At 39.2% G+C, this 17,507-nt stretch overlaps 1 protein-coding gene across 5 annotated transcripts in view; it reads right to left on the reverse strand.

Annotated features, from left to right (window-relative positions):
• Positions 1-17,507, reverse strand: part of LOC6039460 (zwei Ig domain protein zig-8) — a 378,844-nt gene that overhangs the window by 260,735 nt on the left and 100,602 nt on the right. The window contains exon 1 of one of the 5 annotated variants that reach the window (XM_038263787.1): positions 8,656-8,895. The exons of the other annotated variants lie outside the window; for them this stretch is intronic. Within the exon in view, the coding sequence (XP_038119715.1) occupies positions 8,656-8,788 (133 nt within the window). The 5' untranslated portion in view covers positions 8,789-8,895. Of the gene's footprint in view, positions 1-8,655; positions 8,896-17,507 lie in introns of those variants that run through there. 5 annotated transcript variants of the gene reach the window in all.

Genomic DNA, 17,507 nt, shown 5'->3' on the forward strand with positions numbered 1-17,507 from the left:
CGACCCCACTCGGGAGCTTGAACAGGCACAGTTGAAAGGAATCGTTTTAATTTTCCACAAAAAAATTGCAAAACAAGCCAAATTTCTGGAATGCTTTTTTCAACTGTGCCAACGGCAGCAACTAAATTGAACACGAAACGAGGGTCGTCCCGGGGTCGTAAAGCAGAAATCTCGTTGATTTTAAGATTGTGCAAAATCCTCCGTGGATCATATCGCAAGTTGCGGGCCGATTTCCACTTGGGACAGGTTTATTACTTATTTTTTTCTGATTCGGTTTGTTGACAATATCTTCTGAGGGAGTTTGCTACCTGCTGCGAGGGAAGTTTATCGCCAGGATTGGTGGTGACCCTTGAGCTGTCATCTTTGTCAGCTTTGTCGAGGGGGTGATTAGGGGCTGTGTATTGAAATTATAATCTGACACTGAACATTGTGGTTTGGTTACGATGTGACATGTTTGGCGATTGAGATAAAGACGTCCAAAACTTGATTTAAATTGATTTATTTATTGAAAGCAAATTGAAATAAATTTTCTTCTAAACTACCTTTAAATTACTTGAACAGACGGTAATAACTAAATTCAAGCCGTTACAATATCAAATACTGTTGAAATAACAGAGAGTGTTATGCATTCTTCTTGAAAAATTATTTTTTTGATAAGAGTTGAATAACTGTTTATGCTATCATAATAAATTAGTTGTTGGTCTGGTATTGATTACAAGCTAAAACAACTTGGCATTAACATTTTTTTATGGTAGAATACCTCCAACTGTTTTTGAGATGTTCTGATTAATTGTTAAAATGACAAAAAAATATTAACAAAGATTTGTTCGAAGAATAACTAAAAATGTTTTTAGTCTGTTATTGCAATAACAATCCAATAACAAAAAATTCATATCGACGAATAACAAAACTTGTTATTAATAACATGAAATGTTATTGGCCTAGAATTTTCAAATATTAAAAAATGTTATTCCCAAGTTATTTCCGTCCGCTCGGGTACCTAGAATATATAAGAAAAAATCATCTTCAAATTCGATAACGATAAAAATAATCAAAAATGAATTTAACAAAAAAAGGAAACTTCCTCGCACCCAAAGTATTAACAAACCGATACTCCGTGATAGCAATTTCCCTTTAATCACTGGAGCAATGAGAAAAAATGAGCTCACAGGTAGGAAAACTTTTCCAGCAAACCGTGCTCCCAGCACGAACTCGGCCAGCGCCACTTTATGGCGTTCACTTCCATAGAGCAAAGGGGCAAAAGTTGAAATTAAAAAGTATGAAAACCCCTTCCTCCACCCGTGCGATCACCAAGGAAAGGAGCAAATTGCATCGCACGGTGAAACTCCACGGCGGTGGTGGCGCGACCCGTGACTTGCAATATCCCATAATTTCCACCAGGGGGGTTTGCCCTCGTAGCTTTTCCAAGATGGTTGCTGGTTAAGTAGACTGGATCGAGTTCAAGCTGTTACTACAACTAGATTTTTTAGATTTTTTGCTAGAACGATTTGCCATAACAAATGCATGGACGCACTTTTAAATTATGCAAACGTTGCCATCTTAAAAAAATTCTGGTTGAAATCATTTTTTTAAATCGTCGCCATCGTGCTAACTTGTCGTACGTGCATTTTGGGCCAAATTGAGTTAAGAACGCCATTTTGTGCAGCTCACAAAGCCTCACCTTTCGATCTTCACAGATCCCCAAATTTCGATTTCAATCCTGAGATATTATACAAAAACCGAAAAAACTCCGTGCATTTTTGTCACTTTACATATGAAAGTAGTTTCAATCTTGTCGTGCTATCTTGTCACTCCATGAAAATTGATGTAAGTGCGACAACTGGCCAAAGGGATTTCAGGCCAGGAAAGTCAGGATGCGTTTGTCGCACGTTCAAGCTAGACTACCGTAAACATTTGCAATTATAACTCGTGACTCCAGCAACCAACTTCAACCAAACTTTGGGACAATGCACAGAATGGTCAGCCAAACAAAACGTGTTCGTTATTGTTTACATTGCGTGCTCTCGTTTTTGTATATTCAAGGTCAAACATTAAAACGCGTTTTTCTCGGAACGTCAAAATGGCGGGTACGACAAGATAGCACGACGACGTCGAAATGTGGGAAATTCTCTGCCAACTCACACGAAAACCCGAGACGGACGCGGTACGATCCCACCTATTTTTGAACATGCGAACGAAAACGTGTTTTTCAATAATTTTATGGTTTGGAATTTTGGTGCCATAGGAACCAAAAAAATGGAAAATTCCAAAAACAATATTTTTCAATCCAATTTTTTTCTTAATTTCCGAAATGATTTTTTGCCATTTTTCGTCACGTTTTCGTTTGTTACGAAAAAGCAAGTTATTTAAAGTTTAAAAGGACGCAAAAAAAATAATAAAAAAATAAACATTTGCGAAAAAAATAATTTACTAAAAGCTTAAAAACAGTCGTCTATGCATCCCTCGGTCTGGTTATGAAACTACTGTGAATCCGGCACAGTTAAGATTACTTGTTTTGAGCTCACAAAAAAAAACAGTTGAATGAGTTTTTTTTGTATTAAACAATAATTTGAATCAAAAAATTGGGAAATCACAATCAAATTTGAATAGTAAGTAATAGTAAATTAAATTTTCCTGATGTTAAAATATTCATTGAAAAACACATTTCTAATAATTATCCAAAAACACTTACAATTTACTATCTCATTACTTTTAATAGTTGTTTACTTAATGGCAGTTTTGGATCTCTCACTATTACTAAGTGAAGGTTAAACTGGTTTATTTATCTATTGAAAAAAAAATCCAACCAGGTCGTTATGATAACAAAAAATAATAATTCAAACTTTTAACTGCATAAAACAAAATTTTGGCGAGGTACATAAAAATTTAAATTATTTAGCAAAAAATATTTTTTTGCAATTCCGTCGTGAAACAACTTACTTTTCCTGTCATTCTTGAACGACGAAATAGCCTACTTTTCTGTACCAAAAATAACAGAATCGAATAGTAACCCTTTTCAAAACAAATGCTGAAAAGTTCTACTTTTCAGCACTGAAAAGGATGCTGAAAAGTTTAACTTTTCAGCACTTGTTAAGAAAAGTTATACTCTTCAACATTTTTGTTTTATTTGAACGATTCATTGAATCAATGCATGGACATTTGTCCTATAATTCTGTCCAAAGGACGTTTTCGGAATTGCAAAAAACGTTGTATGGAACTCGTTGCAAAACTTGATTTTTCATCACTTGTCGTATTTATCTAACTCGGTAAACCTCGTTAGATAAATGTACGACTCGTGCTGAAAAAATCCTCTTTTTGCAACTTGTTGCATAAACTACTATTATGGTGTTTTTTTTGCAATTTCGTCGTGAAACTACAAACTTTTCCTGTCATTCTTGAACGACGAAATAGCCTACTTTTCTGTACCGAAAATAATAGAATCGAATAGCAACACTTTTCAAAATAAATGATGAAAAGTTCTACTTTCCCGAGCATGGGTAAATAACAAGGGAAATGCGTAATAATACCTTTCTCTGGTATCAATACCCAATTTTGGTATTCCTGGACCCTTTAAAATTTGTCTTGAGGATTATGCAAGAGCAAAATGTGCTATCATACCAATTTAAGGTATTGTTTTGATATTGCAAAATTGCAGAATTTGTCAATGGTCGAACACCACATATTGGTATTCTTTTGGTATTACAGTGTTTTATCAAATTCCTCTGAAACTATGGGAAAATTTTGACCAATTTTGACAAAATAATTAATTTTGCGCTAAAATTATGTCTCAAAGGAAATGCTTTAATTGAAAACCGGAAATTTCAAACTTGATTTTAAACATTTTTGATATACCCCCTAAAGAAATGACTTGAAATTGTGGAAAATTTTCTAAGTCAGGATGGCACATTTTGGTGTTATTTTGGTTTTAAAGTGTTTTATCAAATTCTTCTGAAACTATGGGAAAATTTTGACCAATTTTAACAAAATAATTAATTTTGAACTAAAATGGTGTCTCAAAGCAAATGCTTTCATTGAAAACCGGAAATTTCAAACTTGATTTTAAACATGTTTGATATACCCCCTACAGAAATGACTTGAAATTGTGGAAAATTTTCTAAGTCAGGATGGCACATTTTGGTATTATTTTGGTATTGAAAGGTTTCATCAATTTTCTCTAAAACTATGGGATTTTTTTTAACAATTTGGACAAGATAATAAATTTTGCGATAAAATGACTTAAAAAAAAACCAAATACTTTGAAAAACGAGTCAATCGAAAGATTCTTGAATTTTGGTGAATTTCAATCCAGTTTTATTTTAATAACACTTATTTTTAAATCTTGTTATTTTTCAGAATCTTCAAGAACTTCATGCACAGGCCGTTCATCAATGACAAATGCATTCGATGTGGTGAATATCACTAAGAACAACATGGAATCATCAGGTGAGTAGATTTGGCTGTTGCATATGGATCATTTCCGTTTTTTCACTAACTGCAACTGCTGCACTAAAAATAGTATGAAAATACCAAATTTGGTATTACTTGTGCAAATATCAGCGACTAAAATGTGATCTGGGTTGCCCAGTAATAGATGGTAAAATACCATCAAATTATACCAACATCATGTATGTGGAAGACCACAGGAATACCAAAATATGAATTTCCAAGGGCGCGGGAATACCTAAAATTAAAACCATGGCAATACCAAGTTTTGGTATTCAAGCAATGTTCAAAAATCCAGAAGACCTCAAATGGGACCTGAAATGGTTCTATTTTGAGGTATTATTTTACCCTTGGAATAACATGGTTTGGTATTGTTGTGCCCTTCCACATACAAGACTTTTGTATGATTTCATGGTATTTTACCATCTATTACTGGGCAACCAAGGGCACATTTTGGTCGCTGTTATTTGCTCAAGTAATACCAAAATTTGGTATTCCCGTGTTATTTACCCCTGCTCGGGTTACTTGTTTGGAAAAGTAATACTTTTCAACATTGTTTTGATTTAAACGATTTATTGTCAAAATACATGAACATTTGACTTAATTCATTCATTCAGAAATGCAATAAATGTTGTATGGAACTCGTTGCTAAACTTGATTTTTTCAGCACTCGTCTTGTTAATCCTACTCGGTGTATGACTCGTACTGAAAAAATAGTCTTTTTGCATCTTGTCGCATAAACTACTATTTTAATGAAACTGAAAAAGAGGCTCCAAAGATTATGTTTTGCAAATGCTCGTTTCAAAATTTATTAAACCTATTTACAAAAAAAAAAACATTTAAAAGCGTAGCAAAATGTATCAATCTTAAAATATATACAAAATCCGAAAAAAACAGTTTTGTAAACTCTTAATTTTGGGTATGTTTAAGATAACAAAACGTGCTATCTTTTGAGCTATGGCTGGTCAAAATTTATTTGGTTCACAGCAAATTTTAGATTGACATTTTAGTAAAATAATAACTCAATACAATTCAGTAATCATCACTTTTGCTGAAATTCGGCAATAAACATACAGATTGCTGAAAACTAGTTTAAGTGTGTTTTTTTTTTTATTTTGTATTGTGATCTTTAAAACAATGGTAAGAAAAACGTGAAATACAAATGTCTCAGTTTTTTCTTAAGATTTGGAGGATTGGTGAAATAAATGGCAACAGTTATGGATTTTTTCATTTTTTTATTTATACCAACAACGATTGCTGAATATTCAGCAAATGATCTGTCGAACTTACATATGAAAATTACATAATTTTCAGCAAAATTATTTGAAGTTTATTTTGTTGAAATTTCAGTTGTTTTGACTACAATTTAAATAAATTTCAGTAAACCATCTGTCTAAGGGTCAAATGTCAGTTAATTGAGAACTCAGTTAAATCTTATGACTGAATCGTTAACTGAAATTTTAGTTGAATAAAATTCAGTAAAACTTTACTTGATTTCATAAAAAGAGTGACAACAATGCATGGAGTTTTTACGGTTTTGATTGAATATCGAATTTATGGGATCTGTGAAATTCAAAAAATGAGCCATTGTGAGCTGCACAAAATTTGGCCTAGAATGCACGTGCTACATTTAAGCCCCACTATGACGGGATTTATAAAAAAAGAATTCATCGTTACAGAAATTTGTATGCAAGTTCAAAATTTGAACCAGTCTACCTTGCAACTTGGCAGTAAGGAAAAAACGTGAGTTTAAGCACCAAATCCTTTCGGTATTTTTCTGCTGGCTGTTGATGCTGAACCAAAAGCTGCCTGAGAACACCTGAAGATCCTTAGCGTGGTGCTCCTTGGTGGATATTGGGACCACTCTATGCGAAAATTGGACAAAATTTCATGTTTTTTTTTGCTTTGAAATTATTTAAAATAATAAAATAAAATGAATAGATATCCCAATTTCAGGTATCGAAAAATAAACTGTAAATCTTCGAACCCACTATCCTCCGCCACCAAGTCTAGCCATGGATTTAGGTTAGGTGGCTGTGTCCTTGCGTTTCGCCTGTCGTCGTTGTGGCGTGCAGTAGTGAAACTTCCCTCTGCCCCTTTGAGAGAGAGAGAGAGAAAAAAATGCTGGAAGCAGCAAACTTTGCTCTCGAGCATAATCTTACTTCCACCGCGGTGAGAGCTTCCGGGCCAGCACACACTACAACTAGGACACCCAGGACCAGGGGAAAGGGTTTCCTCTTATCGCTCGTTGTCGTGGGTAAGAACACAGAAGGAAAGCACAGTGCAGTGATAATCATGTTTTTCATTAGTGTCCGGGAAAGCGTTAAATCTACTTTACCTGGGGATGACGGTGGTGGGTGGGGAAAAGTAGGGAAAAGTTCTTATTTCAGCGCGGTGGAGTTTTTTACTTGGAAAAAGAAGCTTGCATTTAGAATCTATTTGTTTTGCTTTGATTTTATTAAAATCTCAACATAAGAATTCATTTTTAATTAATTCTAGAGTTTAAATAGCATAACCTTATACATTATCAAAAAATATATTTCAATAAAAAATAATTTCATTGATTATCATTTTAGTCAGTCATTTTGAGCATATATTAGACCGATGCATTTTTTCAAAGTTTGCGAAAATCGGCTCCTAAAAACGGAGTGCAAAACAATTTTGTTTTTCAAAAACTTCAAAATTTTAACGAAAATATTAGTTTAATCGATTGAAAACAATTTGAAATGTATTTTCTTGCGTTCGATTCTTACACCATAACGCACCACTGAGCAAAACATTTAAACATTCGCTGATGTAGTTTTTGAGTTACATGCCTTTTAAGATGTTTAATAAGAAAACCAAAACGATCTATACAATTTCAAAATTTCAAAGAATATGCATTTCGAGATAATGATAGTCTTGGCTTCATATTACTGTTAAATTTCTCTAGGTCAAGTTTCAGAAGGTTTGTTGATGTAGTTTTCGAGATACAACCATTTTAAAATATCAATTCCGATTTTTTGTAAGAAAAGCTTTAAAACCAAGACAATTTCAGCATTTCAAAGAATATGCATTGAATTTTGCTTCATATGACTGTCAAGTATGTCTCGTGGCGCAGGGGTAGCGGCTTCGGCTGCCGATCCCGATGATGCTATGAGACGCGGGTTCGATTCCCGCCTTATCCACTGAGCTTCTATCGGATGGTGAAGTAAAACGTCGGTCCCGGTTTCTCCTGTCTCGTCAGAGGCGCTGGAGCAGAAATCCCACGTTAGAGGAAGGCCATGCCCCGGGGGGCGTAGTGCCAATAGTTTCGTTTCGTTTCGACTGTCAAGTATCTCTGGGCCAAGTTTCAGTAGGTTTGCTGATTTAGTTCCTTAGATCTCTAAGAAATTGCACGCCGATTATATAGATTTTTTGACAAATTTGGATGTTATAATTCAAAATAGCTGTACCTCGAGAATAACATCAGCAAACCTTCTGAAACTTGACCCAGAGATACTTGACAGTGATATGAAGCAAAATCCATCATTATTTCGATGCCAAAAATACCCAGATGAATTAAAATGTCTGCAAACGAACCTTATTCTTGTCAACATCAATTTTGCTGATCATATTGATATTAAATTATTTTCCTATTTGTCCTATTCTTAACATGCATATTATTTGAAATGCTAAAATTATATAGATTGTTTAGGTTTTCTTATTAAAAATCAGATGTAACATTGAACGCGCCGAAATCAGGTCCAAACAGATTTTGTGAGCCAGTGCAGATTATGCTCTAGTACAGCAGCACTCACTTCAACAGCATAACACAAATACCAATAATAACAGGACATCAGTGAGTGCCTGGAGTTCTACTGATCTAATTAAGTAGCTTTGGCCAGCAGGAACCGACTAGCGGTTGGTCATTGCTCTGCGAACCGTACTACTGACCAGTTCAGACCTTTATCAGACGCAGTATTACTAAGATTAGTGTTTACAGTCCACTATTTAGTCCGTCCAATTACTGACCGCGAAATAAAACCTGACGAATAACGAATAAATGTTTTCTGTACAACCCGCGAGTTCTGATTAATTTAGAAAGATCCGATTTTGCAAGGCACCGGGAATCTGACGCTAGTATGTGCGCAAACATATTTTGGTCCTTCGAGCCGGATCCGTAAGGTTCCGGTTCCCCTGGTGCCTGCAAATCGATCGGAAAACAGGACAGTTCAGTTGTGTTCGGTGTACCTGTGCAAAGAAAAAAGTGCATCGCGATGGCGTCGAAGTCGGCGCAGAACAATCTCCAGCTGGAATCCACGGAGAAGAAGATTCCGCCATCATCCGCCGCAGTACAGCATGGCGCCGGACTCGCTGTGGCCATCGCGCACTCCAGCTGCTGAAAACCCGCCGAAGAAAACCACTTTTCTGGGAAAAAACCGCCGAAAACTCGCGAAATCGTTCCGTTCAGTGCGCGTGCAGTGATTTTTGTAAACATTTTGCCTCTGACAGTTCCGTCAGTTGAGTTGCTCAATCGTTAGCCCGAAATCCAGTTCAGTGCCCAAACCAAAATCTGCCGTCGGTTTGGCAAAAGTCTGCACACGATCCTCTGAAAAACGACCGTTCGTGAATCCGTGAAATTCCACCATAAAATCGTGTGCTGAAAATCAGAATGGCGGTCCCACCATTTTATGTCCGACCACGCCGTAAATTCTTCGTCGTGAAAACCGTGCTGCAGAGCAAAATGAAAAAGAAATCCGTGCCCATCGCATGCAAGTTGGTGCTCACACTTGCGACGGTGCGAGAAAAAAGTCTGCGAAGAAAGTGAGCTACTGAGCAACTCGGGCGGTGACAGATGTGCGCGGACAGACCGAAAGCGACAGTCCGATGACGTTTCGCGGTTTGTTTTGATCGCGAATTCGGTGTCGATCGCGAAACAGTTCTGCTGCAGTTCGGTGCAGTTTCAGCCATAAAACTGTTCGGTCCGTCGGTCGATCTCGGGAAAACGGTGCAGTTCGGTATTCTGTGGTGCTCGGCGGTGCTGTTAGTGTTTTTGGTCGCGAAAAGTGCGATCCGTGACGGTTCCGTCGACACGGTCGCTGGGATGCGGTTACTGTCGAGAATACTGCTCGGCGGTGACGTTCGGTTGCGAAAAAGATCGCTGAAGAAAGGATGTCCGTCTCAGTGCAACTGAAGAAGTTTACGGACGAAAACAGTGCAGTGCAATTTCAACCCGACCAGCATTGAAGAACTGTCCAGTCTGATGCCAGTGATCCTGGCCAGCCAGTGCAACGAATCGTTGCAAGTGAAGTGTTGCTCGCCCTGTGAAAAAGTCCCACACAGAAAAGACAGAAAGAGCATGTGCAAACCTTGGTGTGGCTGTTTCTGTGATGTTGGAGCAGCAGTTCAGTTCGGCGACGAAGTTTGCTGATGTTGCAGTTCAGCCAGCGATGCAGTCGGCGTTTCCAGCACAGTTCGCCGGCAGAGATCATCCACGTCACCGCAGACTCAGCATGCCATACGCTGATTGGAGGTTGCCAGCAGTAAAGCCTTTCGGGGCGGCGCGTCGTGATCGGACGGGTCAGACAGCCGTCCCAAAAGCACTCCAAGATAAGTACCTTTTTCTTTGAGTTAAAATACAGTCGCTCAGCCGTTCAACACCGCAGGTACTCCAGGCTAGCACCTCATCAGCCAAACAGCACAGCTCTGTTCGTCGCGAGCCAGCGAGCGCGCGACTTCTCCAGCCTGCCGAGCATCGCTTCAGAACTCGGAGGTTCAGCTGCAACGGACACGTCGGCCGCGTGTTAACGACCATCCACCAGGGCCCGGTGGTAACGTCGTCAGTGCACACGGCGATTCAAGCGAAGTCTTCTCCTGATGCACCGGAGAAGGACTGAGAAAGACATCCGACAACAGATGGCGGCAGTCCGCCGACAGTTCAGCAGACTTTTCATCGTCAGCGAGTTCGTCCAGATCCAGAGCATCAACAGCAACACGATCACAGTCGTGTCGAGCTCGGGGTTCAACCGTCTCCCCGCAGCTGCAACTACAGCAGCTCATCGGATCGGAGGCACAGACCTCGCCTTCGCCAGCTCAGCGAGCAGCCGCTACATCTGCTCTGCCGTCAGCAACTCTGCGCGCCATCGCAGGGACGAGGATCCAGCCGCAAAGCACTAGGGACGGCGCTGTTTCGATCGGACGGGTCGGAACTGCCGTCCCACCGCAGTCGCCAGTTAAGTACCGTCACATTTCCGTCTTTCTTTCAAGAAATTTAGCGGCTTTTCTGTCAGGTACTCGGCGAGGATCTTCCGCAGCAGCAACAGCGTGCAATATACACCGGCGTGCTCATCTGCGAGCCCTCGGTCAGCGCAACTACGGCGCACTCGTTTCGATCCGGCCAGCAGGTAGCCGCGCCAATCACCAGCTGAGCGGTCAGCGATCCAGCTTTGGTGAAATCAGTTCGTTCCAGCGGTCAGCGCCCGCTGGTGCATCCAGTTTCTGTCGGCTTCCACCAAGGGAGTCGCTTCCAGTACATCCAGCTTTCCCTCTCTACGGTCAGCGTCTCGAGGCGCTGAATTCATTTGCAGTGGCCGGTAGTTACGTCTACCGCGTCTAGGCTGCCATCTACTGACCAGGTCACACTCTGGTGACCACTACTGACGTCTCCAAGGAGACAACGTCCCCACATTGTGGACGATCCGGACGGCCACCCTCAGTTGGCCAACTTCAGGACATCGGACCACCTGCCACAACAGGTCGCAGCCTCAGCGATATGAGGTCCAGGCGTTGTCACAGCTTACACAGCGTCCTGGGTACAACAGACAGCTGCAACTCCTCTGAGCGTTCGCGGAGGTTTTGCATTTCAGTGCGTATCAGCTGTACAGCACTGAACAGATCCAGAACGCAAACGTCCTGAAGTCAGACAACAGACTACAGACAAGGAACAGCAGAAGTGGACAAGACAGGAAGCAGAACAGAATCGATCGGATCAGCACGGACCCGAACTGCACATCCAGTGCGGCGTACGGACAGAGCTCGCGGCACACCGGCCGACTAGAAACCGAGCGGACACGGACTGCACACCTGGTGCAGCGATACGGATCGAGGCGCGCGACGCACTTGCCGACGGATTTACCGACGAAGGACTGACACGGATCACGATGAGCGGCGCACGGGCCGCAAGTACGACGACGGGACTGTTGAAACAGTCCAGCAACAGCAGTAAACTGACGGTGGCTCAAGGGCCACAACAGACAACGGCGGGCGGCGCACGCAGCGGAGCACGACGGACGACACACCAGTCGTTGACACGTTCAGCAGACTACGGCGGGCGGCACTGAAGCCGCAATCCTGAACATCCGAGCGCGGAGCAGTCTGCAAATGCAGAAGACGGAAGCTGCACACCCAGAGTGCAGCAGTCGCAGCTCATGGCAAGCGGCACGACAGCCGCACAGAACAGCGGACCACGGCAAGCGGCTGTGGGAATGGCGGGCGGCAAAAATATGCCGCACATACAGCGCTGGATCACGACAACCACAACAGATCAGCACAACAACAGACGGTGATCTCCAGCAATTCAGCACGCCAGAAGCTGAAGCGAGGTTCCAGCACAAGGCAATCGGGGATGGCGCTGTTTCGATCGGACGGGTCGGAACTGCCATCCCGACTCTGCCCAGAGTTAAGTACAATCAGTTCCGTTAAATTTCTGGGCATTTACTGGTTCTTCCGTACAGGTGCAGAGCGCTGGAACACTCCGCAGACTTCAAATCAACGGTCGCAGAAGCAGCAGTGCATCCAGCATGATGCATTCGGACGCAGCAGTACCAGACGATGGCGAACCAGTCGCAGTCATCACGCACAGCAGCGACAGCGGACAGATGGCGACGCGATCGTCGTCAACAGTAGCGGTAGAAGTTACCGAACACGGTCGAAGAAGAGAAGAAGAAAAACTGAACAGTAAAAGAACAAAACTAACAGCACAGACAAGACTGTTCAGATCAGATCTGTTCAGATTCAGGAAGTAGACTAATCCATAGGCACTGGTTCAAGTAGGAGTTTAATTAAAATACTAAGTATTTCAAGGCGGGCGGTATGAACGCGCCGAAATCAGGTCCAAACAGATTTTGTGAGCCAGTGCAGATTATGCTCTAGTACAGCAGCACTCACTTCAACAGCATAACACAAATACCAATAATAACAGGACATCAGTGAGTGCCTGGAGTTCTACTGATCTAATTAAGTAGCTTTGGCCAGCAGGAACCGACTAGCGGTTGGTCATTGCTCTGCGAACCGTACTACTGACCAGTTCAGACCTTTATCAGACGCAGTATTACTAAGATTAGTGTTTAGAGTCCACTATTTAGTTCGTCCAATTACTGACCGCGAAATAAAACCTGACGAATAACGAATAAATGTTTTCTGTACAACCCGCGAGTTCTGATTAATTTAGAAAGATCCGATTTCGCAAGGCACCGGGAATCTGACGCTAGTATGTGCGCAAACAAACATCTTAAAAGGGTTGTATCTCAAAAACTGCAACAGCGAATGTTTTAATTTTTTGCTCAGATTTGCGATATGGTAAAAGGAATCGATAGCCACCATAATCTCGGATGTTGTGCAATTTTGTGCATTGATAAACATATGTTGAATTTTAATGAAATTTTTTTTTTCCCACAAAAAAAAAAATGCAAAAAATATACTTGTCAATAACGTCATGATTCGAAATCCGGACACTTTGTAGCATTTCATTTTTGTTATAGCTAGCAAAAAATCATGTAATAAGTTGGAATTGTAGAAATATCATCAGGTTGTATTATAAACAGTCAGTTTTAAGAGAATACACGCAAAATATGTATTTTCTAACTATTTTTCATCATAATTTTAAAATTAAAATGACTTGTTGTGATTCGAATCCCAGCCACTGATAAAAGCTGCTTCAAAATCCAGACAGTTTTATTTCGAATTCCGATCACTCGATTTTGCTTGTGAATCGCACAAATTTGGACTGAAATGTTAGTGAATGGCATTCTTTAGGTCTCAAATAAGCTGTTAACATGAAAACAATCGATATTTTATATAAAAATTTGCTTGAATTTAAGGAAATCGAAACCATAAATTTCTGCTTTGCCTTCTCCATGCTTCGGGCGTCTGTGAAATATTTCAGGGAAATGTTTCATAGTTTTGATAAACATATTATTTAATTTTATTCTATTGTTTTGACATTTACTACAGCGTTCAAACAAACTTTAAATGAATATTTGCAATACAACAGGGCTGGTGTCAAATGTTTTTTAATAGATTTTTATCGATTAGGAAATCATAAAGAGAGATTTAAAAAAAAAAAATGTATAAAGGCTAAAATTTACAATAAATGTCAAGTTTATGTAAGTCATAACAATGCGAATATGTTTAAGTAGAATTTATTTTACAATTTTCAGACTTTTTTTACAGAGATTTAAGAATATACAAGTTTCCGTTTATTTTCCATTTTTTATGATGCAAAATAACTCAAGTCAACAAAAATGGTATCATAATCACTGTGTATTCTCAATTCATGGGAAAGAAAAAAAGTCTTAAGAATCACGTGAATTTTGAGCATTTCCAAAATAATCAACAATCATGATAAATGGAAACTCGAAAACGAAACTATTGGCACTACGCCCCCCGGGCATGGCCTTCCTCTAACGTGGGATTTCTGCTCCAGCGCCTCTGACGAGACAGAAGAAACCGGGACCGACGTTTTACTTCACCATCCGATAGAAGCTCAGTGGATAAGGCGGGAATCGAACCCGCGTCTCATAGCATCATCGGGATCGGCAGCCGAAGCCGCTACCCCTGCGCCACGAGACCCACGGCGAAAAAATGGAAACTCACTAGTCCATAATTAAAACAGTGTAATTTGCATAGACGCATTTCTGCATCAAAATGATAGCTTAATTCCCTCGAAAATGTGGGGGGAACTATCCTGGTTTCCAATCATGAAACCAATATAGTTCTTTGCACCTACACTTAGCTTGAACATTTAGGTAAAATTTCTTTGTTAGTTAGTTCCGAGTAAATCATAAAATACTCATCACAAAGTTAGCCAGCATGACTTCCGCAAATAAATTTTTAAATTTTATATTTTTTGCTGCATGCTGTGGAATTTGATTGAAATCATACTTCCACGGAATTTTATCACTCACGCACATTTCAGTAGCGGGAAATGCAAATGAAAATCCACAAACACCAATCATTGCCATCACTTTCATCCAATTTATCGTTCGAGCGTAGAAAGTTGTTCTCCCGGGCGTCAAATTAGTCCAAAGTCCAGACCACTTGTGTAATCCACCAACAGTTAAAATTTTCTATATTTAATTAAAATTGCCAAGAGGACTTTTAACTCTCCCGAGCTGCAACCCCATCCAGTCTGACGGGGCTAATAAACGATAATGGTTCGCTATCTGCTAGCCCTACTCAGCGGCAATTAAGCTGGTTTTTAGGAAAAATCCAAACAACTTTGCACTGCCAACTGTGATTTTTGGCGGAGTGTGGAAAATCATCATCGAACGGGCCTGGGGGAGGTCATAAATGCTTGTTATCACTTTCAAAGTGGGGCTAAAATTTAAGCAAGCAAAATTGGCTATAATTTACTCATCAGAGCGACTTAATTGCGGCTTTTCGTCGAGAAAATTGTAGACCGCAACGCACGCCATAGGCAAAATCGTAAATTTGATATTACGCTTGCCAATTTGGATTTAAGGGGGCTGTTAAAAGGTACACGTGTTGAGCGTGTGGTTTAGGGAATAGATGTTAAGCGTTTCGTGAAATTAATTTGAATCTTTAATCGTTTAGCATGAAATTTTTTCTTGATTGATGCTTAGATAAACAAACGATAAACATGGGAGACTGAGAAAGCTGACGGTTTCCACGTCAAATTGACCAGAAAGTTGACCAAAATGATTCGTTTGTATTCGGAAACTGGTGTAGATTACAGTTTTTCGAAAGCAATGACACCAAATTACTTCTTTGGTCATAGGGAAGGCCCTCACAAAGTTTGAGCCAAATAAAAAAAAGGGTTTTTGTTTGAAATATTTTTTAAATGTTACTAATTGAAACAATAGAAGAATTTCATCCTAAATCAAGGTTGATCTCCTTTTGAACAAATCTGATTGATTGAGGGTTGGTTTGCGAGACCATGACGTAATACCAGGTTTTTGTCAATACATACTTTTTATTGAGACTATTCTTCAATTATGTTCTCTTAATAATGTTCAATATGGACTTAAAAGACCCCAAACTGGACCAAAGAGAATAATTCCGACCAAAATGCGTTCAACCAGTTCCGAGAAAATCGAGTTACTTTTCTGCTCTGCTAACCAGGACATGAACAATCATGATAAATGAAAACTCACTATTCTTTAATCAAAGCAATGTAATTAGCTTGATTGCATTTCTGCATCAAACTGTTTGATACATTTTCACGAAAATGTCCGCTTTTGTTATTGGAAACCAGAAAAGTTCCTTGAACACAGAGTAAACCATTCTATTCCAGTGCATTTAGTTCTGAGTAAATCATATATCGCCCACCACAAAGTTAGCCATTGTTTTGGAGCAGTTTGATTTGAAATTTGATTGAAACCATATTTCCGCATAATTTTCGCACCGGCACACATTTCATTTCTCCACAATCGACCATTTTATAGCACGACCATCTAGAGCAAATTGTTGCACCGGGCGTTCCCGAGCATGGGTAAATAACAAGGGAAATGCGTAATAATACCTTTCTCTGGTATCAATACCAAATTTTGGTATTCCTGGACCCTTTAAAATTTGTCTTGAGGATTATGCAAGAGCAAAATGCGGTATCATACCAATTTAAGGTATCGTTTTAATATTGCAAAATTGCAGAATTTGTCAATGGTCGAACACCACATTTTGGTATTCTTTTGGTATTACTGTATTTTATCAAATTCCTCTGAAACTATGGGAAAATTTTGACCAATTTTGACAAAATAATTAATTTTGCGCTAAAATGATGTCTCAAAGCGAATGCTTTCATTGAAAACCGGAAATTTCAAACTTGATTTTAAACAGAAATGACTTGAAATTGTGAAAAATTTTTTAAGTCAGGATGGCATGTTTTGGTATTATTTTGGTATTAAAGTGTTTTATCAATTTTCTCTGAAACTATGGGATTTTTTTTACCAATTTGGACAAGATAATAAATTTTGCGCTAAAATGACTTGAAAAACAAAATGTTAAAGCTGGTTTTAACATTTTTTGATATACCCATTACAATTTTTTTTTTAAATTGTTGAAATTTCTAACCAAATACTTTGAAAAACGAATCAAGTGAAAGATTATTGAATTTTGGTGAATTTCAATCCAGTTTCATTTTAATAACACTTATTTTTCAATCTTGTTATTTTTCAGAATCTTCAAGAACTTCAATTACAGGCCGTTCATCATGGAATCATCAGGTGAGTAGATTTGGCTGTTGCATATGGATCATTTCCGTTTTTTCACTAACTGCAACTGCTGCACTAAAAATGGTATGAAAATACCAAATTTTGGTATTACTTGTGCAAATATCAGCGACCAAAATGTGCTCTTGGTTGCCCAGTAATAGATGGTAAAATACTATGAAATCATACCAAAATCATGTATTTGGAAGACCACAGGAATACCAAAAAATGATTTTCCAAGGGCGCGGGAATACCTTAAATTAAAACCATGGCAATACCAAGTTTTGGTATACAAGCAATGTTCAAAAATCCAGAAGACCTCAACTTGGTATTGAAATGGTTTTATTTTGAGATATTATTTTACCCTTGGAATAACATGATTTGGTATTGTTGTGCCCTTCCACATTCAAAATTACTTTGGTATGATTTCATGGTATTTTACCATCTATTACTGGGCAACCAAGGGCACATTTTGGTCGCTGTTATTTGCCCAAGTAATACCAAAATTTGGTATTCCCGTGTTATTTACCCCTGCTCGGGTTAAATGACTCCTAATTTGAGGATTTTGCTGGTCTTCTTGTGGAATCGACAAACAGTTACAAAATTATATATGTAAATTAAATAAAATTGTTAGTTTTAGGGAAATACTTCATATAA

The sequence above is a fragment of the Culex quinquefasciatus genome, chromosome 3 (genome assembly GCF_015732765.1).
Source record: "Culex quinquefasciatus strain JHB chromosome 3, VPISU_Cqui_1.0_pri_paternal, whole genome shotgun sequence".
NCBI classification, from domain to species: Eukaryota; Metazoa; Arthropoda; class Insecta; order Diptera; family Culicidae; genus Culex; species Culex quinquefasciatus.